Source organism: Oryzias melastigma, linkage group LG6 (assembly GCF_002922805.2).
Source record: "Oryzias melastigma strain HK-1 linkage group LG6, ASM292280v2, whole genome shotgun sequence".
In the NCBI taxonomy this organism is placed as follows: Eukaryota; Metazoa; Chordata; class Actinopteri; order Beloniformes; family Adrianichthyidae; genus Oryzias; species Oryzias melastigma.
The window spans coordinates 32142397-32168515 of NC_050517.1; the positions used below are offsets into that span (position 1 = coordinate 32142397).

The 26119-nt window shown below is 39.5% G+C and overlaps 2 protein-coding genes across 4 annotated transcripts in view; one reads left to right on the plus strand and one right to left on the minus strand.

The window, feature by feature from the left end:
* The first annotated feature begins 46 nt into the window (after positions 1–46).
* bcl2l13 (BCL2 like 13) lies at positions 47–13636 on the plus strand. 2 transcript variants are annotated; one of them, XM_024282514.2, is made up of 7 exons: positions 47–201; positions 1767–1971; positions 3817–3906; positions 4820–4976; positions 6064–6136; positions 6214–6342; positions 12150–13636. In XM_024282514.2, exons 2-7 carry the CDS (start codon positions 1830–1832, stop codon positions 13062–13064), a joined length of 1506 nt encoding a protein of 501 aa, XP_024138282.1. In that variant the 5' UTR covers positions 47–201; positions 1767–1829; the 3' UTR covers positions 13065–13636. The 2 variants fall into 2 exon arrangements, with proteins under 2 accessions (XP_024138282.1, XP_024138283.1); XM_024282515.1 differs by lacking the exon at positions 47–201 and having other exon boundaries at positions 1767–1903.
* A 5649-nt stretch (positions 13637–19285) lies between these two features.
* Positions 19286–26119, minus strand: part of wee2 (WEE2 oocyte meiosis inhibiting kinase) — an 8719-nt gene continuing 1885 nt past the window's right edge. Inside the window, exons 3-12 of one of the 2 annotated variants that reach the window (XM_024281937.2) lie at positions 25057–25262; positions 24834–24891; positions 22819–22988; positions 22631–22752; positions 22418–22564; positions 22251–22346; positions 22102–22187; positions 20948–21118; positions 20723–20871; positions 19286–20143 (exon numbers count right to left, since the gene is read on the minus strand). In XM_024281937.2, coding sequence (XP_024137705.1) covers positions 19981–20143; positions 20723–20871; positions 20948–21118; positions 22102–22187; positions 22251–22346; positions 22418–22564; positions 22631–22752; positions 22819–22988; positions 24834–24891; positions 25057–25262 — 1368 coding nt within the window. In that variant the 3' untranslated portion in view covers positions 19286–19980. The remainder of the gene's footprint in view (positions 20144–20722; positions 20872–20947; positions 21119–22101; positions 22188–22250; positions 22347–22417; positions 22565–22630; positions 22753–22818; positions 22989–24833; positions 24892–25056; positions 25263–26119) is intronic. The other variant, XM_024281936.2, reaches the window with a different exon arrangement.

Consider the following 26119-nt stretch of genomic DNA (forward strand, 5'->3'; position numbering starts at 1 on the left):
TGCATGTTTGTCCCATCTTATTGTGTAACAGGTTTTATTTTGACACCCCGAAACGGAACTCACACGCCATGACGTTCGCGCGCTTTTTAACCACCGTCCGCACGTTGCTGCTGCCTCCCTCAGTGCTGCTCTGCCCTCCGTAGTTGTCGTCCCATTATTTCTGGTCCCTTCTCAACACCGAGCGGCCGCTGGAGCAGGACGGTAAGACGCCGGCGCCTCCAGAACCGACAGACAGATCCGTGTTTTCCATGACAGCGCTGAAAACGCCTCCTGATAATCTAGCTAACATAGCTTCACGTGAGCTAAAGGTGCTCCAGCTACGATAGAGGGTGTCTGTTACAGCCATGTTGAGTATTTATAAAAAACGAAATAAAAGTTGCATTTGTTATTTTCCAAAAGCTGTCGGACCGATAAATTACATTTAATATTCTGGTTGAGGTTCTTCATAGGAGTTTATTCTGACAGTTCCACCGGAAGTGATTCTTGGCTAACTTGACACGATGGAACTTTTTGCCCACATGGCAACTAAAACATTTCAAACGAGAGAACTAAACCAAAACAAACTATGTCCTTTGGTTTGTTTGTTTGCTTTCCTCTAAGGAGAGCTCGTGAAAGGGGCCAATTAGTTGTGTCCACGTGCTGGTATCCGTAGTTGTTAGGGACAAAATGTACCGTCACATGTCAACCATTGTTAATGTGGGTGTGACTTTCCCATTTAACCACAAGGGTAAAAACTGTTACTTATTGATAAGTACTTTTGTTAGGATGACAAGTGAAGGGCGTGACCTAGTATTTACACCATAAACGTGTGTTTACTCGGTAAACAAGTTTGACTTTGGAGGAATATAAAAGCAAATAACTATGTAGAGCATGTGTAAAGTCAAGGCCCGGGGGCCAGATCCGGCCCTCCGGGTACTTCTGTCTATCTGTCTTATTGTTATTAACGGCTCGATGTTATCTTGCGCTTATTTCTAACTTTTATCATTTTGACAACAACAAAAAAACTTTTTATGGAGAGTAAAATACTGAAAACGTTATTATTATTCATAATTATGTTAAAAAGTTATGGCTTTATAAATTTTCATCATGCTAGCTTTTTGGACTATTTTGGCATTTACTAAGATTTTTTATTTCAGCTGTTTTGGGGTTTAGCTTATATTTCAGTTACATGCTAGCTGTTTTGCCTAATTTAGGCTTTTTTTTTTTCAGATTTTTGGGGGGGAGGTGTTGGCTTTTTTCCAGCTACATGCTAGCTCTTTAGGGTAACCAAGTTTTTTTAAAGGCTAATTTGGCATTTAGATAATATTTAGGCTGGCTATCGGCTTCAAAGTTTTCCGCTATTAGCTTCTGTGTTTTTAGCTATTAGCTTTAGCATTTTTAGCTATTAGCTTCTGCGTTTTAAGCTATCAGCTTCAAAGTCATCAGCTATCAGCTTTAGCAATTTTAGCTATTAGCTTCAGTGTTTCTAGCTTTCAGCTTCTAAGTTTTTAGCTATCAACTTTAGCATTTTCAGCTATCAGCACTAGTATCTTAAGTGGCTAAATTCAGCTTACAGCATTCACACTAGCATTATCACAGGTAATGCTATATATTTAGTTCATAATTATGTTAAGAAGTTACTGTTTTTAAGTTTTAAAAATGTAGTTTTAGTGTTCAATAAATATTTATCCTGTTCGTCCCATAACCTAAGGTGTGTTTTTGATTTTGACCCGGTTGAGTTTGACACCCCTGATGTAGAATAATGTTTTTTTTCCTCGTTCCTGCAGGTGAGGCGTCCATCTTTCACTGTGAGATTTCATGTGCCTGAGAGCCTGACCCACGCCTGTTAAATGGCTGCGCCGGCCTCCACCTCTCGTGCCTCCATCGCCGCCTCCGTGCCTGAGGGTTTCCGCTATGAAACGAAGTACGTGGTGCTCAGCTACCTTGGACTGCCGCCCGTCGGCAGATTGCAGGCTTCAGTCGCAGAGGACGGTGAGGAAGAAGGAGACGTTCGGGTTTGTGCAGGAGAAAGTTGTGTGCGTGTGTTATGGGGAGCGTGCAGACATGCTGCCACCTGTTTCCCAACTCGATTTAGAGCTCCTTTACTTTGGCATGGAAGTGCTTGGAGAAGACGGGTGAGACCATTCTAGTGCTGTCGGGGGGTGAAAGGCATCTGGAGTTTTTTCTCCACATGGAGTCCAGACTGCTCCTTTTAAAGTCCTTTACTAAAAACACATTTTTTAATTTAAGTTTGACCGGATTTGGTTTTGATTTGACCTTTTTGTTTAGGAATACAAGATGAACAGCTTTCACCCACATGTTGTGAAATGACGTCGGACGGTTGAGAAATGTATGAAACTTCAGTTATTTCTGCTTTCATGCTGCAAGGAAGATAAGGAAGTAGATCTGATGGCAAAGAAGGTTCATTCACAGCCCAGAAGACTCCCACTTTTTTGTTTTTTTAGTTTTAAATTTGATCCTTTTCCTTGTTTTTGTTATGAAAAAGTTTAAAACAAGAGGAGAGGATCGGTTAACTCACTAATCCCAACTTTCCGCCTGACTCAGTCCGAGTTCTGACAGCCTGTCATGTCCAATAACTGTCGGATTGCTCACGCATCAACAAACCGAAGCGAATAGTCGTCTGTCTGGCTGTCCGGCTAAATGCTGAGGCAGCACCGAGCTCAGGGAAGACCGGCTACTGGGACTTCTACTGGGACTCCTACTGGGACTCCTACTGGGACTCCTACTGGGACTCCTACTGGGACGGCGAGTTTTTCTCCTCCTGTTGTTTAAAACGGGAACATTTCAGGCCTGAAAACTCATTTTAACCACCAGAGAAATTACTTTTTTCTGGTTTACCATCTTAGTTTTATGGTTTTTTGTGAGTTTCTAAGCAGCTGTTTTGTATTTTCTTTTTTTTTTTAAGTACATAAATGTAGTTCAGTTTATTACAGTGACAAAAACTGCTGTAATCAGAGGAAATGACTCATTTTAGATCAAAATGAGAATCTTAGTACACGGTGACCCATCATAATACGTCCTTATAAAATCAAAAACTACCATTTATTCTAAGAACATAAATCTAACTTTTGTTTTCAAAATAATGAAAATGTTTTTTACTTTAAAATGATAAAATTGAGCCAAAATTCTAGTGACTGAGTCTTAAAGAGTTTGGAGAAAACAGATTTTGATGTATTTAAATTCTGGACTGTGTTGATTTTGAGAAAACTTTTAAAAAGTGTAGAACAAAGATGAGTTAAAAAAACTTTAAAAAGTTGAATGTTTGTGTCCGTATTCAGTGAGTGGAGTGGAGTTTTGTCTGGAGCTTTCAGGCTGAAAGGACTTTGTTTGATCGACGCCGCTCATTGTGATTCCGCCGTGCCCTCTCGGCGTCCAGCAGGAGTGTTGACTCACTCTTATAAATAATTTACTCCCTCATAAGCTGGGGGGTCGGAGACTTGGGGATAAAATTAGAATTAGACTTAAGCAACATGTGTAGAAATGTTTTTCTGTCGGCTGGTTGTCGAGAGGTGACGACCTCTGGGGACATGATGTTTGGGGTTCAGGGATCACCAGTGGGGCGTTCTGCAGAATCCATTCAAGTTTTTCTAATGTTTCCTATCATCTTGATTCTTTTGAAGTCCCAAAATGTTCATTTTTATGTTGCTTCGAACCTCTTTCCGGTTTGACCTCATTTATCGGCTCATCTCAAACATACAGTTCTTGTGATTCTTTAGTTTGTGAATTACATCTAAAAGGTTTTTTCCAGCAGGTATCTGCGACAGCTGAGCTGATTTTGACGCATTAAATGGTTGTAAATGTTTCCCTGTGTGTCAGGGGACGCTCTGGATGAGAGGGAGACGGCCAGAAAGACCAAAGAGCAGATCGAGGAGCAGCTGAAGCAGCTGGAGCAGGACATTTCTGAAGGTACGTTCACCGCCGGAAACCCTCAATGAATCCAGAAGTTTGGGTACGACGGGATAAATGAGATCATTTCTTTGTTTCTTTTATGGATTATTTTAAAGGTAATAGGAATAGAATTACAGGAATTTACAGCATATTGACTCTACTTTTTACCTTTACTGAATGTTTTGTCTTTAGATTTTATTGCAGGAAATTTTGCAGATATAGAAACAGGCTAAACATCCAAATATGACATAGATGTAGTTATGAAGAGCATTTTCCTAGAAGTTAAACTTCCAGCTGCTCTATATTAGTGGTGCCACAAATTATTATTTCAACATTCGACTTGTGATTTTTTTTCAGATTAGTCGACTAATCAACATGTAAATAAACTGGATGTAAAGCAAACATCTTAACCATCACTAGCTTTAAGCTAACTAAATCTAGATCTACAGCATTATCACAGGTAATGCTACATCTATCGTATTAATTCAGCTGGAAGCTGAATTTGGCTGCTGAAGATGACAGTGCTGGTAGCTGAAAACGCTGAAATTGATAATTGAAAACGCTAAAACTGATAACCAGCTGAAGTAATAGTTAAATGCCAAATTAGCCTAAAAAACAAAAAAGCCTGATTTAGCCAAAATAGCTAGCATGTAGCTGAAATATTAGCTAAACTCCAAAATGTCTTAAAAAACCTAAATAAATGCTAAAATAGTCCAAAAAGCTAGCAGAATTCCATTATAACTTTAAGCTTTACTACACTCTGACTCCATATAATATTAAATAACGACTAATCGACTTTTAAATTAGTCTTTGACTATTTTAACAGTGGATTAGTCGTCTAATTGTGGCAGCTTTACTTCATAGTCTCAGTTTTCTGATCAAATCTCATCCCGAGCAGCCCCGACTGATCCTATCTGCTCCTCTGTGTCAGCCTTTCCCAGCTCGGGATTCGATCGGCAAACGTCACCCGTCTTCAGCCCGGCAAACCCGGACAGCTCCGTGGAGGACTGCCTTGCCGCCGTCGGAGACAAAGTGTCCCGAGACGTGGACGTGTACTTGGAGGCAGCCGTGCAAACACTCCTAGCAGGGTGAGGACAGGAAGTCTTCCTGAAGATGCTCGATAACTCTTAGTGGTTTCAGTTTTTAGACGTTTTGTGGAAAGTTAACTTCACATTTTAAACTTTAACTCACTGTCATAAGTCTCTTCAGAGGGTTTTTGTTTTCCTTCTGTTTTCATTAAATCTGTCTTCATGCAAACATGTATGGAGCTATTTTGGGGCCAATATTATTTGAAATCCAAATAAAACAAATAAAAAAAAATATTAATGTCTGGCCAAAAACATTTATGAATGTCAAACCTTTTGCTATTCTAAAATAAATGTAACTATTTTTAGCTTCAAATGTTGTTTTTTGGGTTCAAATCTTAAATTTTAATTTCAAAACTTTTTCAATTTTAACTTTTTTCAACTTTTATTTTATTTTTATTTTTTTTACGAATCTGAAAATTTCAGTTTCAAAATTGTATCCACCCATAAGGATGTTTTCTATGTCTGTATTTAAGACAATAAGATGGCGCTGTGAACGGGCTAGAACGCCGTTTTGGACGTACGGTTTGTACACGATAAATTCTGTTTTTACACCCGTCTTGGGACAACTTCAGACTATGATAGTACAGACTAAACAGACATTTACTGACTGTAATTATCACAGTTCTCAGAGTCAGTGAACGCACCGGGACTGTAGTTGGTGCCCTCATCGATTTTGATTGGTCCTTCGTGTTAGCCCCGCCCCATTGTGCCAAACCGGGCCAAAAGTTTTTAAACTGAAATTTTCAGATTCGAAAATGGAAAAAAAGATTTAAAACTGGAAGAAAAAGTTTTGAAAATAAAATTTTGAGTTTTGAACCCTAAAAAACAGAAGATTTGAAGCTGAAAAATGAGTTTATTTTAGAATAGCAAAAAGTTTCAGACATTTTCCTTTTTTTTTGGACCAAAAGCCAATATTTTTTATAATTTATTTTATTTTGATTTCAAATAATATTGGCCCCAACTTGGCTCCATAGAGATGAACCTTTAAGTGGAGTTTTCTCTGAAATATTTCTCAGTTTGTCTGTAACTGTTATGATGTTGAGCGGCGTCATCGTTTCAGGTGAGTTCTCACCTGTTTGTGTTTCAGACCTCTGGACTACGACGCGTTCAGAAGTACGGCGCTGGATCTGTCGGCGCACACACCCGGAGGCTGGAGTAAGGTGAGCTGTGGCTCTCACCACCGTGCTGATGTCAGAACTGTTGAAGTAAATTGCGATTGTTGTGGCGGCGTCGGCAGGTTCTTGTGCCGCTGCTGCTGCTCCAAGCGCTGCTGCAGAAAGGAAAGCCTTTGACCGGCGTGCTACCGCTGGGACTGCGCTGGCTGGAGGAGGAAGAGGCCGACTTCATCATCCAGCAAGGAGGATGGGTGAGTCCTTGAACCAACAAATCTTTAAGACATGAAGTAAAAAAAGATTCAGAAATTCTGTTAACACCAAAAATGAGTAAAACTATTGTGGAAAATACAAAAACGGCCAGTAAAACGTTTGTCTTATCGATCTCATTTAACAAACATAACTTGAGTTATTAACGGAAATCTTTATTATTTATGATAAATACATCTTCACAAACTCACGTCAGTCCATTGAGGTTCACATGTGTTTGTTTATACCAATAATGTGGGGGAAAAAGCCCTGATCATTGCTCTTCCTCCGCCGTGCATCAGTCAGTTTGTGGTTTTGTGCAAAAATGTTTTTTTTTTGTTTTTTTTATGTTCACCTGCAGACATTTTTGTCAAGTTTTCTTTACAAACATCATTTGGATGAATGGAAGAATGGTAATAATTTATTCATCTCCATTAGGAGAAATTCAGTTGTTCAGTAGCATCACTTAGAAATACACACAATAGATAACAAAAAGTAAAAATGATAATTAAATAAATGCTTAAAAAACTTAAAATATATTATAGATTATGTTGTAAAATCTTGATATTAAGTTCACATAGTTTTAGCTCAATTTACTTATGGTACTGAAACTTGAATCAGTTTTTTTTATTTAGTACCCCAATTTACCGTATTTTAAAGACACTTTTTATGTTTTTGGTTTTTTTTGCACTTATATAATATCTAGCAAAAAAATGATATAAAAATAAGTTAAAAGTAGATGCAGAAAGAGGCAAAAAAACATATAGGCTTATATTAGAGCCTCTACAAAATAAGTCTTACTGATCAAAGATCAAAGGAAATACATTTTTTCTGTATAAAATAATGATTTTGACAATTTTAGTTTTTTTTTTAAGGAAAATAAAAAAACATTGAACGACAATCTATTAAACCAAATCAGAAAAACTGGTAAAAAATATTAAAATAGTTTCTGTTCAAACAGATAAAGTGGTGGAAACGTTTCTGACCAGAGGGGGGCGCCAGTGAGCTGAACAGATGAAACTCCATCAGTGCAGGAGTGTGTGCATCATTTATGACATTTCATTTAGAGCGGATGTCAGTCATCAGACGTTTGGTTTATGTACCAACACTTGAGCATAAACGACTGAATATTTCTCCTATTTACTTAGTCAAAAGTATTTTAATATTTTTTTTTAGCTGAAACGTGTCGTTTTGTAGATTTAAAACCATCATCCTGAACTTGATTACAGTTGATAAAATGAGCAGCATTTAAAAAAAAATTGACTCGTTTTTATTTACACACCTGTCATTATTTTGTTTATTCTTATGTTTAAATGTAAAACTTTAGTTGGTGACCCCAAAGTGAACGAGGTCGCCCTCATGACGTCATGTGATCCCACATCAGCCGCCAACTTTCATACGACGATCACAGCGCATTAGCTCCAAACAAAGCCGTTATGTCATGCGGATGAACAGATGATGGACAGATCGGTAATGAGGGGGGGGGGCATGGATAGACGGTAACAGGAAGGGAGGGAACACGACCGAGGGGAGGGGCTTCAGAGACGCACGCTCAAACCACGGAGAGCAAAGTGCAGCGTCTGTTGGTTTTAACAGCTGCCTGCGAGCGTGTCCGTCTGACACCGGCTTCACCGCTCAACCTTCGCCGCCGCCGACTGATTGAGGAGGTTCAGGAGGTCCAGCTGAGGTAGAGTTCTCGTTGGGAGTTCTGTTCGTTTGGTTCTGCTGATGTTTACAGGCGTTGAAGCTGCTAGCATGAAGGTTTTTCCTCTCTGATGGTCTTTAGTTTGGGATGTTCCTGAAAGGCGGCGCCTCGTGAACTTTTCCGTGTTGAGTGAAACATGGAGGATGAGGTGACGGTGATGTCATTGCTCCTCCGTTTGAGTTGACTCTCAGGTGGAGCTCCGTCAACGTTCCCATCCACAGCCCGACCAGCGGGGCTCCTTCGACCTTGATGGCCTCTTCACTTCATTTGGCAGGAACAAAACCACTTATCCCCAGATGAGGGGGGGAGTGGGAGGAGCATCAGAGATCCAAAATCAGCTTCCTGAACAGGAAAAAAGCTATTATTTGCCTAGCGGTTGGTGTTGATTGTTGTGACGTCAGATGTTCTCCACAGATGTCTTTTCCTAAAGCGCACACACCTCTGGATAGTCAAAGCAGCTCCACTAACGGACTTATCGCTCGCTGGTTTTGCATCGGCAGCAGCGCTCCGTGCGCTCCGTGATGCTGCAGAGGATATTTTAGGACCGTGGTGGTGTGAGGTCTCCAGCCCGGGCCTCAGCCGTGCACGTCACATCACTGTTATGTAAGGCGCCGCTCTCCAGCTGCAGGGGTAGATGAGCGCCATGATGCGCTCGACATCCCAACATTAATCTTTTTAACATGGAGCACTTTAAAAATCACCGTCACTCGTTTAAGATCTCATTTGAGGTTTTTTGGCTCCAGTTTTCTTCAGTCGAGGTGGTTCTGAAATACAACCAGACGTTCCTGGAGAACTGTGAGCTCCAGTGACAGACTGAGGCTTCCTGTGGTTCAGTGCTGCGTCTGCTTGATGTGCAGCCTGTCACCTCTGTTCTAGTCAGCTGCTGTGACCTTTAAATATTCCTGACCAAAAGAAACTGAGGTGACACCATCCTCCTGAGTGCAGATCAGCATCGATTTAAAGGGAAAACACGAGAATGTCTGTATTTAAACAGACATTGTCGTTTTTTAAAGATATTTAGCCCAGTGGTTGTGTTTTATAAAGCAGTAGAGCCCTTTTACCGTATTATCCAGAGTATAAGTCGCAGTTTTTTTTCATAGTTAAGCCAGGGGTACGACTCGGGAGCGCCTTATTTTTTTTTATTTTTTTTTTTTAAAGACATAAATAGAATCATATTTGTCGTTTTCAGAGTAAACACCGGTTGTCCTTTAGTGGTTGTTTCCTCTAACAACCACTAGAGGGCGCTGCATCTGAGTACAAGTATTTGCTACTGACAGCAGAAGAAGTGTCGTCCAAAACAAACATGGAAGAGAATCTGAAATTTTGATGAATTTTTTTTTTTAAACTTTAATTTTTTCGTATACAGATCTAAAGATTAGTATTATTGTACTTATTTATATATTTTTTAGCTGCACTGGCCTTGCAGGATTTATTCTGAAATGTTAGACTTTTCTCTCAAAAGTGCAACTTATATATGTTTTTATTTTCTTGATTAGACATTTTTTGCTGTTGAGATTTATAATCGGGTCCGACTTGTAATATGCTGCGACTTATGAGGTGTGACTTGTACACGGCAATCCTCAATTTTTTTTTAATTTTCGGAGCTGTTTAGGTGTTCAGAAATATTAGTGACTTTTTTAAAATATAAACAAAGCAGAGAAACTGATGTTCTTTGTTTAGTTCACATAGACCATTATGGTTTATAGTTTGCAAGAATTTAGGGAAAATGTGGGAAATGTAAAAGTGATAACTCAGGTCTGCGAGTTTCTGAGGTTCAGATCAACTTCAAAAGAGATGTTGAGGTCATTTTCAGTATTTGTGTTTACAGCTGACACTAAATAATAGTTTAGACTTCAGGTTAGCGACTATTAGAGCAGATTTGAAGAACATGATGATATAAAACACTTTTCTGAAGCTCCTGCAGGATCAGGAGGATTTTATGATCCACTCCGGCTCTTCCTCATGCAAAGCAGCTTACAGTCCAAATGTTGGATAACGGTGAAGCACTATTAGATTTAATCTGCTTCCTGCCTCTCTGGATATACAGCTGTTGTGCTCCCTGAGTGTCCTTATGATGGAATGAAAATACCCTTCAAGTTTGGTTTCTTTCATCCATTTGTGAGGAACATAAAACATTTGCATGATTTATCATTTGGTTACTTTATGTTTTGTGGCTCACAGGTGAGAGGCTTTCATCTCCAATTTGTATTCAAACTTCACTGCTGGATTTGTTTTATTTTGAAAGGACAAACATTTTAGAGCAACTGGATGCAGAATTTTAGTTACTTGTCACAGATTTCACTCCTCAGCATCCCTTCACCTCGTTGTCATGGAAACGGGCTCATCAGCAGCTGTAGATCTTCTTCTACCGTCCACTTTATGAGCTGTAATGTTCATCACGATTAGATCATACAGCACTTATGTAATGGGGGGGTCACCGCAGTGCTTCCTGGAATGTGATTGGTCAGTAGGTGGCAGAATTGGCCAACTTCCACCTGTTTTAGTAGTTTTTTACCTTCCAAAATAAAAGCTTTTACTTTATTAAAATATATTTTCCTCATAGTTTTTCCGTCTGTTAGTCACTGTGGATCAGTCTTTGTTGTTTTTATTACATATTTAAGGACCAGATTGTTTTTGTGTTTCTTCTTTCTTGTTACAACTTTAAGCAAAGATTTTGTGTTACAAACTCAAAAACTCAACAAAATGTTGACACACCTGGAGGGAGAAAATGTCATCATCACAGTGGGAGAAATTGTTAAAACCAAAGCTCATGTCTGGGAAAGCTCGTATCTAAAGGAAGTCTGAACTTCGGCAATTTTCTCTAGAGCTGCCACAAATTATTATTTTAATAGTCACTAATCAGCGGTTATTTATTCCAATTAGTCGACTAATTCGGTCATTCGCAAACTGGATGTAAAACACAAATCTTGACCATCATTAGCTTTAAACTAACTAACTAAAAACTAGATATATAGCATTACCTGTGATGATAGTGTGACTTTTGCAGCTGAAGATCCTAAAATTGATAGCTGAAAACGCTGAAGCCGATAGAAAGCTAAAATATTAAATATCAAAGTAGCCTATCACACTGAAAAAAATCAAAAATAGCCAAAATAGCTAGCATGTAGCTAAAATATCAGCTAAACTCCAAAATAGCCCAAAAAACCCTTAATAAATGCTGAAATAGTCCATAAAGCTTCAGAATGTCATAACTTTCAACTTCACTAAACTCTGACTCCATAGAATATAAAGTAACGTCTGATCGACTATTAAATTAGTCGTCGACTATTTTAATAGTTGATTAGTCGACTAATCATGGCAGCCCATAAATAAAACTTTTGTTAAGGTGAATTTCACAACATTTCAGACACGCCAAAAGTCTACACCCATAACAAACATTTGATGACCTTTGACCTTAGGAAGAACAGAAATCTTTAATTTTTATTAACTTCTACAACTTAAGATTTCGAGCATCATTGAGAAATGTTGGAGATAAAGTTTGTAGGTTTTGATAGTTTGTTGGTTTGGATGCTTTTTATGATGCTATAAAATTGATGTAGTTCAATTATACAACAAAAACATTAGATTTTTTTTTCCTAATTCTGCATTGGTGTAAATAACACTTTGTTTGAAATAGTAGTAAATTGACTTTATTTTTATCATCAAAGCTAAAACAAGTTGTTCAAAATGTTCCTCCCACTCTCCATATTGAAGTCCCAGCATACGTTAATAAAGACACCTGTCAATCAGAGATCCAAGCCACACCTCCGCTCAGTCCGGCTCCACTAGCCCCGCCCCCTTTTTGACATTTTTCCTATCTGGGCTGAGAATGGAGTCGGCCTCCAACTGCCCAGTTTGGTTACCCTTTAACAAAAAAAGCCTCTGTTCCCAAAGGAAATCCAGAAGTTTACTGATTCTTAAAGTTTCACCGATCTGTCCGTCCCCAAGAATACAATGGTTGCCATGGAGATAAAACCAGTGGAAAACGTAGTATTTCATTGTTCTGCTCTGTCCAGGGCAGCGGTGAGAGGCGTGTAGCCGAACCACAATGTTACTTATGAAACTATTGAATTATTTTATCTTCTTTTACTCTCGTCTGTCGCTCAGGGTGAGATTTTCAACCTGCTTCCTGAGGAGGAGCGCGGCGAGGCCATCGCCGAGGACAGCAACGACATCTACATCCTGTCCGGCGAGCAGCCCCCCGACCAGCTCAGCCCCCCCCTGTCGCTGCTCGGCGCCGGGGACAACAGCAGCGAGCAGAGCTCCTGGCAGACGGAGAGCTTACCCGTGTCTCTGGCCGGACACGAGTCGTGGGCGCAGGTCGGCGCGATGGACCCGGAGGATGTGAAGAGCCTGGACAGCAACGAGGGCGTGGCGCTGGCGGAGGAGCGCAGCGAGAACAACTCCTCCAACTCTGACATTGTCCACGTGGAGCGCGAGGAGGCGGAGCTCCTGGAGGAGGGCGGGGAGGTCGGAGTGATAGAGGAAAGCATGATGAGCGTCTTGGGCACCGAGAGCGAGCTGGCCGAGCTCAGGGCGGAGTTCGACCCGACCCCCGTCGCCCCGGACGCCACGCCCCCGGCGTCCCTGGTTTCTCTGGAGGAGCCGGTCGTGATCGAGACGCCCGAGAGCCTGTCGGCAGAACCGTCTCTGGTGTCTTCAGCCGAGCTGCTCGCTCCTCTCTCAGAAACTGCTGTGGATCCTCAGCCTGAACCAGAACCAGAACCCAAACCAGAACCAGCTGCTACCACCACCCCAGTGCCTGCCGGACCGATAACTCAATTTGTGGTCGAGGAAATCCCAGCGGAGCCCGAAGTCCCGTTAGAAACGGTTCCAGAACCGGAGGTGGTGACTGCTCCTCTTTTAGCCCCGCCCTCCGACCCCCCCGTGGTCCCAGTTCAAGCTCCAGTGATGGAGGAGGCTCCCGTGGCGCCGGAGCTGCCGGTGCTGCTGTACGGCGGCGCGGCGGCGGTGCTGCTCGTCGCTGTGGCTTATGGAGTCTTTAAGCTGAGAAAGAGATAAAAACGAAGCTCCGCCGGTACGAACCCCAAACGCGTCAAAGTGCCCATCAGCTGACCGACCGATCCCTCGTCACCAGTGCAGGTACGGACAGGAAGAACGCCGCCGCCGTCGTACGCCCGTCTCCCTGACCTTTCACACACTCTTGAAATTCCCGACTCCAAACTCCCCCGATCCGTTAGCTCTGGTCTCCCTCAAACAGTTTGAGTTGTTCCGTTTGTGGGTAGACAGCCTGAACAAACCTCGCCGTTCACACGGTCGCCCACCGTCGCTTTTAGTCTCTTTTCTTCTAACTGTGAAAAACAAACAGGATTTAGTCTGGAGCTCCATGGGAGGGGGGCGGGGGCTCTGCTCCTGCAGCATGCTTTTATTTTGTGTGATTTGTAACATTAAAGAGTTTAACCCCCCAGGAGGAAAATGTTTTATGTCCTTCAAAATGCTGAAACACTGAGGAGTTTATGAAATTCACCTGGAGGTGTGAAAGTTGACACATTAACACGTGCAATTAATGGAACATAATTAATGCATTAATATGTATTAATGACCTCAGCTTAATAAAACTCGATGTAAAACACTATCGGCCCTCCTGATCATTTTATTTTATTATTAATGACCCGATGTCTTCACTTATTTCTAACTTGTAGAATAGGAGCCAAACGGAGCTGTCTGCTCTTAGAAATCCAAAGAGGAAACAGATCATTTTATTTTGGAATGAAGACCGACATGAATTTCCCACATATTGTCTAAATATGACAGAAACTGCGGTTCTCTGAAAGTCCCGCCCACTGATGTGGGAGGTGAGCAGTTCAGAATGGACAGACACGCCCCCTACCTGTGATCAGCTGACCTGAAATCCAGCGGGATCTAACTTCTCCCAAAAAATTGGTTTTATTATTTTTCACAAGCATAATAAAGAAAACTTGAAAAAAAAGAAAAAGCTGAAAAAAAAAAACAGAATTCCAGTTAATATGTCAAAAAGACCGCAGTTCTCTTAAGAGAGACATTCTTATTTTTTGGTCTGCATGGAAACTGAATGCAGACAGACGGATTTCATCATGGAGCTCTGATGTTCCTCTACCAACAGAAACATATGTGGCCCAAAGAAATCTGACTTTTTGTGTATTTTCTTTTTTTTAATAAAATGACACCTAAAACTTACATTCTAATTTCATTTCATTCATGACTAGAGTAAGAATACAAAAAAAATCAATGCCAATTAATTGCAATTCATTTATTCCAGATTTTAAATTATTTTTTTAATCGACTCCCAGCTCTAAATTAAACTTTTCGGTTCGATCTTAAATCTTAACTTACTTCATCGCTCTTCCCTTCCATTTTATTATCTTGTCATTTACAGATGAGATGATGCCCCAAAATAACTCTTCTGTAGGTCAGAAGAGTCAAACTCGATCACACACGGGCCCAAAATCCAAAACACATTAGGACGCGGGTTGAACAGGATAAACATTTATTGAACACTAAAACTACATTCTTAAAACCCTAACTTTATAACATAACTATGAATATTATTCCAAAATAAATCAACCTTAAATAACTTTCAATATTTTACTCTCCATAAAAATATATTTTTTCAAAATTATACAAGTTAGAAATGAACTCAAGATAACATCGGGTCATAAATAATAGAATAAAATGATCTGGAGGGCCGGATCCGGCCCCCGGGCCTTGACTTTGACATGTGCTGAAGTTCAATTCAATTTTATTTTATTTATATAGCCCAAAATCACAAAGAAAATTGCCTCATTGGGCTTCAAAAATATGAACAATAGTTAAAAACTAACAGACTAAATAAAGCTGGTTATCCCGGCCCTGAAGTGGGTTCAACTGCAAAAGGAAACTTCTTTTTTCCTTTTGATCACATGTTTTTTTTCTTTCCGGTTTAGTGACAAACGGCTGAACTTTTAGCAGCTTTAAGATTCAAATTTAAAGCTGAATTTGTTTATCAGCTGCAACCATCACAATTCCTCTTAAAAATAAGTGTGGGGTACTTTCTCAAAAGGAAGAAGCTGGAATCTCCCCGTTTCTATAACATGAAAATGTCAGTCACTCATGCGTGAAACCCGACGAGGTCCGATAACTTCTGCAGTAATATTTGAGAGTTTTCTTTGGTTGAAATTTATTCTGCAGGAGTTAAACTGCAGCTTTTGATAATAAATATCTGAAATATCATTACAAATGAGTGTTCCTACTTTAAAAAAAACTGATTAAATAGATGTCAAGACGCCCATGAAGCATGACATCTATGGAGCTAAACTGGAGCCAATATTATTTGAAATTCAAATAAAACAAATTGGAAAAAAAAAAGTTTTTATTGCCAAGAAAATTTACACTTCAGAGACTTTTCTACTATAATATAAACTTGATTATTTTCAGCTTCAAATCTTCATTTTTTTAGGTTCAAGACTTAAAATGTCAATTTCATTTTTTTTGTGGATATTTTTAGATTAAAAAAGAAACAAAAAAAATTAACAGGTGAAAAAAACGTTTTGAAATGAACTTTGAGTTTTGAAACCTAAAAAAAAAGGAACATTTGAAGCTGAAAATAAATTTATTTTAAATTTAGCATAATGTTTTGGACTTTTCAACTTTTTTTGGCCCAAAAAAACCCAAAACTTTTCAATTTGTTTTATATAATAGTGGCCCCAATTCAACTCCATAGACCTCCAGGTTTTCTTTAAAAACTGCTTAAATAAAACAAATCAAGACCCTTTTCTGATGATTTATTGCAAATACAATCAAAACTTTAAACTAAATCTTGACAAACCATCTCATGTCTCAACTTCACACTGTTCATGTCAGCGACAATTCATACAAAAATGTTTTTACGTAAAGATTTCTAGTCTCACGCGTCCCCAAGTCGCTCTTTTCTAAATCAAACTGTAAACCTGATGTCTAGAGTTCAAACTGTAAAAGGTTTGCTGGTAAAACCCAGCCGGCGCGGCTCATTTCACGGTCGGTTCCGAGGAGCAGATGGCCGTTCAGACTCTCCTGAAGCTCCTCGCCGGACCTTCATGTTCCACACCAGACGAACACCAGCGCAGCGTGGCAGAGGTTTCTCAGCAGGCGGGGGGCCTGCCTGAACACCCCCTTCACCAGAGTGAAGGCGCAGGCCATGATCACCCGCTCCTGGGGAAAGTTCTCCAGCCCTACGCCCTGGTTGATCACCCGCTGGACTTCATGTTTGAGGAGCTGAGCCCACTGCTGTGAACCAGAGAGGAGATCGCTGAACGTCAACGTTCTGGTCCTGCTGGTGTGAAAATGAAAAAAAAAAATCCAGGACTGACCTCAGGGAGAGATTCTTCTATACGGCTCCTGAAGCTCTGGGTGGCCTGATTCACCACTCTGTCCTCAAACTGGTCTGCGATGTTCCTCAGACTTTCTGCCACGTTCAAGAGCGCTGCTGCTACTGCTCGGTCTCCTGCAGACAAACGAGATTCACCTCAAATCAATCCAGTCCACACAATGTTTAGAGTTTAAACTCAAGGATTTCGGAAGGTAACTTGAAAAACAAAATCAAAGATTTAAAAAAGTCTAAACCAATTTGAACTAGAGAAGTTGGATTACCTAAGATAATGTTAGTGTGAATGCTTTTTGCTGAAAGTAGCCAAAAACGTTAGCATGTTGCTTAAATTGAAGATAAACTCTAAATTAGCCTATAAAACCTCAGTAGATGATTCAGCTGAAAACGTTAGAATGTTGCTAAAATATTAGGTAAACAACTAATTTTTTGAAAATTACTCTAAAAGATGAAAACAGCCCATGAATATATTTAAAGGTTTGTTGCTAATCTACTTACAATTTAGAAATTTGAAGACTCTCATTCATTTCCTATGGAGCATATTTTGATAAATATTTAAATATTTATGAATACCAAAAATACAAACAATGTCCTGAACGAGCTGAAAGTTTTGATACCAAGATTGCTGAAATCTCTGAAAGTGTGATTGAGATTTTACTCCCGAAAAATGTACAGAAGGATCAGGAGAATCAATACAGTCTGAATGTTTATTAAGCAATCACACAATTAAAGAAACTTCATTGCCTCCAACTATTTTACCTCCACTTTTAAGAAAAATCAAAGTGAAACATTAAACATGTGAGAAAGGCTTAAGATCAGTGGCTGTTACTTACCCTGCAGGTCCACTAGGGGCAGAATATCATCCAGACACAGTGAAATGTTGCTGTCCAGGTGTCCATCACTTTCAATGCCTTCATTGTCCACATCAACTCTTTCTGAGTCGCTGCTTTTGTCGCTGATGATGTTCAAGTCCTTTCCCAAACTAAAAAGCTCCTGCTGAAGACACAAGTCTCCACAGTCTGCCTGGAGGAAGGCAAAGATCAAGAAGTAGATGTGTTCTCCGTTCTCTGGATACTTGCTGACGTCCATCGAAGATCACGCTGTAGAAAGATGAAGAGAGTTACACAATGGAGGTGACCTACTGACGGATTCGTCTGAGACGAGTTTAACCACAAAACAGGCAGTTGCAAACATACAGGAAACGAAACGACTGAATGTTTACCTGAAGACACGACTGAACAAAATCTACAGAAATTCCTATTTTGAAATGGTTTAAGAGGAACTAACTTACTTGAAGAGCAACAACTGAAAGCTGTCACACTCAATTCATGACACAAACAAGGAAAAAAGAAAGTAAATACAGAAGAGTTAGAAGTAAACAAGCCGGTGAGTCACTGATTGTTTTGCAGCAGAATGTCGTTTAGATTGTTCATGTTCCTAAAATAACAGTACAAACATTAAAGAGCTGTAACACTGATGGGATTGTTGACAAACTAATATTTATCAATAAATATTTACAAAGTGCTGACAGGACTGGAAAATAACGCAATAAGATGATAGGATATTAGCTTAATGACGTTTATATACAAAGCAGTTTTATGGCCACACATATGACTCAACATAACTTTATGGTCTGCGGTTTTATTGGATTTTATTATTTCTTTACTTTAAAAAATAGCTTTTAATGTGTTTAGGTTCCTGTTTGATTGCAGTTTTTTTAGCTTTTTTTAATCCAAGTTGATATTCGAAGCTAAAAGTCGTACTTTAGTGTCAAAACAAGAATTTAAAGTACTTTTTGTTTGGTTAAACGAAGGCCTACATCAATGTAAACAGAAAAACACGCAGTTTTCGACCAACATCCTGGTTGTTTTTTTATCTTAATTTCCGGTGTCATTTAAACAATATACTTTTATTTTTGAGTTAGTCAGTCGGCGTTTTTGAAAATAACATTTTAAACAAAAATTTCTCATTTTTTTGTTTTAATTCGGTACACTTCTCTAAAAGTGGTTAAAGTTTAGCTAACTGCTAACGTTAGCTAAACTAGCTAACAGTTTCGTCAAAGTGGAATAAAAGAGAAAACGCAGCAGAACACCAAAAACTAGCTTCATCAAATCCTTTCGAAACAGTTTCTGACCTACGTACCTCGTTTTGTCGCGATGTCAGAAACGTTTAAGTTCATTCTTCGGCCTGCAAAGCGAACTGGAATCTGGAACAAGAGCATCCGTGTTTTCTAGCGGCTCGGACTGGTGGGCGGAACCTTTTCTGCTAGTCGGTGTGTTTGAGAGGACCCTCATTTTAGAAACACCCATCAACAAACTTTCAGTCAATCTGACGATACATTTCGTTTATCTTTAGTTTAAATATTGTAAATCTTTTTAGACATCTTTAGAAACTAAAAATGAGCATTTGATTCGTAGCAGTAACGATACATTTAAGATTTATAGCTTTAAATAGCCAAGCCAATGACGTAAAATTCATTTCCGGTCAACACAATTGACTATCAAAATAAAAGTCAATATTTACAAGATCATGCTAAAATAAAGTAATTCGGGAAAATAGCTAAAAAATCTGCTTTTAAATGCGAGACATGACAGTTAGATAAATACTAAATTAGCTGAAATTAAATCTTTTTATTACATTAACTAAATTTCACTTTATTTAAAAGTGACATGAACAAAAATAGGTTATTTAATTAATAAAGTAGCAAAAATAAGTACATAAAACGCTTGAACTATGTCCAAAAATGCCAGTCATTAATGAATTGTTAAAATGTGAATATATATTAGAGTTTGATAGTGTTAAAGATCCCAGTTTAAAATTATTTAACAGCTTTTCTCCTATTTTTTTTAAATAAAGTGTGAAAGAAAAAAATCAAAAATAGACCAAAAATAAATGTAGTAAGTTCAAAATGAATGTATGGAATTCAAAAACATCTGTTTCTTAGCTCTGGCTCCAACATGGCTGCATTCAAAGACACAAAGACATGCACTTCTGGAATTTGATATTTGCAACATGTAAGGAACTTAACATAGAGCACCAAACACACTTAGGAGAAGAAAATAAAATCAACAGGATTTTATTGTGATAAACTGACACTTGCAGATTGAGTTCTTTTATAAAACATTTAAATTGAAAACCCAAATAACAATCAGAATTGTTGGTGAGTTTTGTCACAAACTGTCAAGTAGAAATACAAAAATAAAAAACGAACTCAAAAAGTGACTACTCCTATCAAACACATGCAGTGAGGTGATAAGGAAACCCTCCAGCTGGAAAGTACCTTCCTCCCTGGTAAACAAATACCCCACAAACTGAATGTCCAAGAACACCAATTAAAGATAAAATGAAGATCAACCACAAACATTAGTAAAAAAGGGGTTAAAAATATTAAAAAACGTTTATTTACATAAAAAAAAATAAAAATGTCTGACACACTGCACCACAGCAGTCAAAGGAGACACTCGTGGAAACATTTGGATCCACAGACCCTTCGATGAACCGGTTCTCTCTCATGACAGTTGACGTTTTCATCGCCGCCGCAAGATTCTCCAGTTACAGTTTTAAGCACAACTGATAACGGTTCCAGAGCGAGCCTGGAGATCAGACTGCGTAACCTGAACACCCGTAGCTCAAGGATCGGGCCGTGTTCCTGCCTACCAGCCTCTTTCGGGCTCGCGGCAGAGACCCCAACATGGCAGCTTTCATCCCGGGAGAGAAGTTTTCCTTTGGGGACCGAGCCGCCCGGCGAGCCTCCTGGAGCTCCCTGAGGAGGAGAATAAAAGAGGGGAAAACATTTAGTAGAAGATCGCAAAACAAATATTTAAAAAGCAATTTTTTTTTTAAGGTAATTTGACAAAAAAAATAAATGCACCGGTTGCTGGTCCCAGTGTTCTGTTCTGTGCATTAAAAAAAATGTATGAAACTCAGATTTTCTTCTTGCAGGTTGGAGCAGCGGGTCAAATGTCATAAAATCACAATAGCTGTGATGAAATTCTATGTTTTGGAGCAGAATAAAGAAGCTTTGCCAGTCAAATCTATGGTTGCATCTTTACATTTATTATTTTTTTTAGATGCATTTTATTTTGAAAGTGGCATTTTAGATGAAAACCTGAGCTACTCCAAAAGTTTGCATCTCATGTGGACTTATCTGCTCATCACAGAAGTATCAGAAATGACAAAAAGATCGAAAAAGTTCAGATCAAAATGGAAAAAACAAAAAATCCAGTCACCACCAATCTGGTGTTCACCTCATTCCAGGTGTGAAGCAGGTCAAGGATTCACCTGAGCACAAACCACGATAGAAAAGCAGGTCAGCGTGTGCTTGAAGTGTCCTGAATCTTACTTCTCAAGAACAGATATCCTGAACTTCTCCACATTCAGCTCTTTGCGGAGTTTGGCCGCCAGCCTCTCGGTCCGGTTCTCCCTCAGCACCGCGTGCTTGCAGAGCTCCTTGGCCGACGGCCTCCTGACCGGATCTGGATCCAGCAGCAACTGACCACAAAGAAGATCCGACTGTTGCAGATCTGTCCTCCTTAAAGGCAAGAACCGGTCAAAACAAAGGAGACACCTGCAGTAAAGATCTGAAGGACGGCGACAGCTCCTGTGGAACGGCGGGCAGCTGCCCCTCCCTCAGTCTGTGCCACTGATCCCCGTTTTGGGGCAGGGGCGGGGCTCCAGCGGCCAGCAGGACGGTAAGACCCAGAGCAAAGATGTCCGCCTTCGGGAGGTGTCTGTAATCCTGGAGACGAGAAACGAGGAGACGAATACGAGAAACAGAACCAAAAACAACAAACACTCAGGAAGGAGCGCACTGTATTTAGAGTAGAATAGAGTAGAGTAGAGTAGAGTAGAGTAACAGGAGGAAGCACGAAGCCTATTTACAGTAGAAAAGAATAGAAAATTCAGAATCACTTATGGAGGCGCTCTTCCTATTTAGAATAGAATAAAATCACTGGGAAGGAACTCCCCGTATTTACAATAGAGTAAAATAAAATAGAGAATAGAAAAAAAATTTGAATCATTTGTGGAGACACTTATCTTACAATAAACTAGAATAGATAATTCAGAATCACTTGGGGAAACAATCCCTGTAGAATAGAATAGAATAGAATAGAAAAGAGATTCTGAATCACTGTGGAAACACTCACTGTATTTACACTAGAATATAATAAAATAGAATACAATAGAATCCCTCTGGGAGGCAATTTCTGGACTTCACTAGCCAAAAATAGAAAAGAATATTCAAAATCACCGGGGTAGAAGCTCACTGTATTTACAGTAGAATTGAATAGAATCCCTCAGAGAGACGTTCCCTGTATTTAGAATAGAATCCAGTCACTTGTTGAGATGTTTCCCTATTTACTCTAGAATAGAATAGAATAGAATAGAATCCCTCTGGGAGTCAATTCCTGGACTTCACTAGCCAAAAATACAATAGAATATTCAAAATCACTGGGGTATAAGCTCACTGTATTTACACTAGATTAGAATAGAATAGAATAGAATAGAATAGAATAGAATCCCTCAGAGAGACGTTCCCTGTATTTAGAATAGAATCCAGTCACTTGTTGAGATGTTTCCCTATTTACTCTAGAATAGAATAGAATCGAATAGAATAGAATAGAATAGAATCCCTCAGAGAGACGCTCCATGTATTTACACTAGAATAGAATTGAATAGAATAGAATAGAATCCCTCTGAGAGGCGCTCCCGTGTCTTCACCTCCTGCAGGACTTCGCTGGCTAAAAAGCGGCTGTCTCCTTCTTCAACTTGAGGCGCGTTGGTTGACGTCACATGACCCAGATCACCTGCAGGAAATACCACCATTTAACCAAAAAACAAAGATAAAAAAAAACGATCAAACTTCATACCGATTTTATAAATGGCTCCAGCTGAAGAGCCTTCGTCCTCCTCCTCCTCCTCACTGGCCTCATTCGTGCCGCGTCGCAGGCAAACGAATATATTGCCTGAAGACATTTGTCAAGACCTCCATGACATGTTCAGGTAAAGCGGCAGAAACCTCACGAGAGGAACGTACTGGGCTTGATGTCCAGGTGGACGAGGCCTAAGCTGTGGATGTACTTCAGACCCAGAGAGACTTGCAGCAGCAGATCTCGCAGTTCGGCCTCCGTGAACGGCTCTCCCTGCGCCTCCTTCCTGCCGATGGCGTCGCTCAGACTTCCACCTCAACAGCAACACAAACCTCAAGGTCACGTCTGGTGAAATCTCCTGTGGCGTTGGCGGTTCTTACCGTCACAGTACTCGTTCTGAATGACCATGTGGTCGTCCTCTGCCCATGCCGAGTAATAGCGGACGACGTGTGGGTGGTGTCCGAGAACGGCGTGTGCGTACACTTCCTTCAAGGCCAGCTGCCTGAGGAGTCAGAGCGCTGCAGTCATTAGTTCTGGTGAGAAGACGGCAGAGAGAAATGCGACGTACTCGTTGGCAGAGCCAGCCAGGGGTCGTCGGGAGCGTTTTATGGCGTACAAGCAGCCGTCCAGCCTCTTCACGCACTTATAGACGGCCCCAAACTCGCCGGCGCCGATGCACTCCAGCTCCAGGAACTCGCTCTCATAGCGCGACAGCGGGAAGGCCTGGACGGCTCGTCTCTGCCAGACAAACAGAGGGCAGGATGCTGAACTCTATGGAGACCATATTATTTGAAAACCAAATTTAAAAGATTGGAAGAAATATTGGTGTTCGCCCCAAAAAAAGTAAAATATCTGAAACTTTTTGCTATTCTATAATAAACTTATTTTCAGCTTCAAATTTACTGTTTTTCAGGTTTCAAAACTCACATTTTCCATTTCAAAACTTTTTTTTCTAGTTTCAAATCATTTTTTTCTTTTTAGAATTAAAAAAAAAAATTAAGTTTCAAAATTTTTGCCCCCATTGTGGCGCGTGGGGGCAGGGCTAATACGAAGGACCAATCAAAATAAATCACATACAGGCATCAAAATGGCATAAAACAGCTGGTTTGTACGCAATAAAACTTTTAAACCCGTCTGTGACATTTTCAGACTATGATAGTTCACACAGTACAGATAGTATGGACTGAAGTTACCACCCTCCTCGATTTTGATTGGTCCTTTGTGTTAGCCCCACACCAAGGCACCGCAATGGGGCCAAAGGAGGATAAGTATGGAGCTAAAATGAGACCAATATTATATGAAACCCAGAATAAAACAAATATAAAAAAATATTGGTTTTGGTCAGAAAAAAAAAAAAAGTAAAATATCTGAAAATGTTTCCATTTTAAAAACTAAACTTAATTATTTTCAGCTTCAAATGTTGTGTTTTTTAGGTTTCAAAATTCAAAATTTTAATTTCAAAACTTTTTTTCCAGTTTTAAATCTTTTTTTTTCAGTTTTCAAGTCTGAAAATTCAAGTTTCACAACTTTTGGCCCCATTGTAGCGTGTTTAGTCCCGGTGCATTAACTGACTGAGAACTATGATAATTATGTGTACAAAAACGTTTTCTATGCCGACATTTAACACAACAAGATGGCGCTTTGAACGGGCTAGAACAGCGATTAGGACGCCCAGTTTGTACGTGATAAAACTGCTTTTTACACCCGTCTTGGGACAACTTCAGACTCTGATAGTTGAGACTAAACAGCCAGTTTTCTGACCGTAATTATCACAGTTCTCAGAGTCAGTGAATGCACCGGGACTGAAGCTATCACCCTCCTCGATTTTGATTGGTCCTTCGTGTTAGCCCCGCCCCATTGTGCCACAACGAGGCTAAAAGTTTTGAAACTGAAATTTTCAGATTCGAAAATGGAAAAAAAGATTTGGAACTGAAAAAAAAAGTTTTGAAATTAAAATTTTTTGTTTTGAACCCTAAAAAACAGAACATTTGAAGCCGAAAATAATTCAGTTTAAAAATAGCAAAAAGTTTCAGACATTTTACTTTTTTTTTTTTTTTTTTTTTACGGGGCCACAAGTTTGAAACTGAAATTTTCAGATTAAAAAAAAAAAGTTGAAAGTGAAAAAAAGATTTGAAACTGACTTTTATTTTTTAATTGACATTTTCAGTTTTGAAACCTAAAAAACAAAACATTTGAATCTTTAAAGAATTACATTTATTTTAGAATAGCAAAAAGTTGGGGATATTTAATTTTTTTTGCCAAACACCAATATTTGTTTCAATTTTTTTATTTGGGTTTTAAATAATATTGGCCCAAATTTAGCTCCATAGAACTCCACAGATATTTCTGAATTAGAAGCAGACGTCACTCCACGCAGTCTTCAGTTAGACTGCAGTGAGAACAGTCACGCGTCACCAAATATGGACATTTTTCCTCCAGACTTTCTCTTTTTCTTTTTTTTTTAATGATGAGGCTCTTCAGAAATCCCGGAAGCCGACTTGGCAGCACGTCATTTTGGATACGACAAGAAATGAGGGGGCAGATGAAGACAACAAAGCGGAATGGGAAGCTTCATATCTGTACCTTTGATGGGAGAAAAGCCTCATCTTCCTCTTCAGATGAAGTGAGGCTGGTTTTCAACCTGACAGATTGAAAACATCAAAAGCGTCATGTTCAAACCCCCTAATGAGATGAATGTTTATGCAACCAGGAAGCTAAAAGTGAACATAAAACCTTTAATTTTTAGTAAAAAAAAAAAAAAAAAAAAAAGAATAGAAAAAAATCTGCATCTTTACAGGTAAAATACCTGAACCCGTCATCATCTTCATCACTCCTAACGCCGTTGCTCATGTGTTGCTCACTCTTCCTGCGCACCGTCTCAGGGGTGAAAGGATTCACGTTAACAGAAGGGACCTGCATGACGTTCAGACCGGTGCAGGAAAACCGCAGACTCCTCTGATGGCGACTTATCTTCATGCCGGAGAAAGGTAGGGTCGACTTTGACAGCAAACTCTGCAGAAAAACAAACATTTAGTCCATTTGGGGTCAGCAACATGCAGCTCTTTATTCTCTCCATGGTGGCTCTTTGGCCAAACATAAGTCATGGAGACTGACTGACCCAGCTATGTCCACCGTCGGAATCAGCAGCTCCGGCTAATGGCTGACTAACCAAAATCTACCAGAAGAAAACAAATAAACAAAGCCTGTAAACTAAGACTACCAAGGTCCAACCCCAAACTAAAATAACAAAAGCCAGAAGTGTAAGACTGCTGAGGACATGCTGAAGCTGATAGCTGAAAATCCTGAAGCTGATAGCCAGCTAAAATGTTTGTTAAATGCCAAATTAGCCTAAAAAACAAAAATTAAATTAAAAACACAAACTTAGGTTAGCCAAAACAGCTAGCATGCAGCTGAAAAAAATAGCTAAACTTCAAAATAGCTAAAAAAATAAATAAAAAGCCTAAATTAGCCAAAACAGCTAGTGTGCAAATATTAGCTAAAGTCCAAAATAGCCTAAATTTCTAGTTAATTTCTTTTAAGGTTTCCTATTTTTATGCTGCTTCTTTTTGCTGTCATTCTCAGTTCTGATGTCCTAAAACGCAACCATAAAAAACTAAGATGGTAAACCAGAAAAAAGTAATTTCTCTAGTGGTTAAAATGAGTTTTCAAGTTTGAAACCACTTAATGTTCCAGCTTTAAACAACAGGAGGAGAAAAACTCACTGTCCCAGTAGGACTTAAAAAAGCCAAAACAGCTAGAGTGCAAATATTAGCCAAACTCCAAAACAGCCTAAAGCTAGCATAATGCCAATTTTCAAAACTTTAAAACTGTAATTTTTTAACATAATTATGAATAATAAAAAGGCAGGA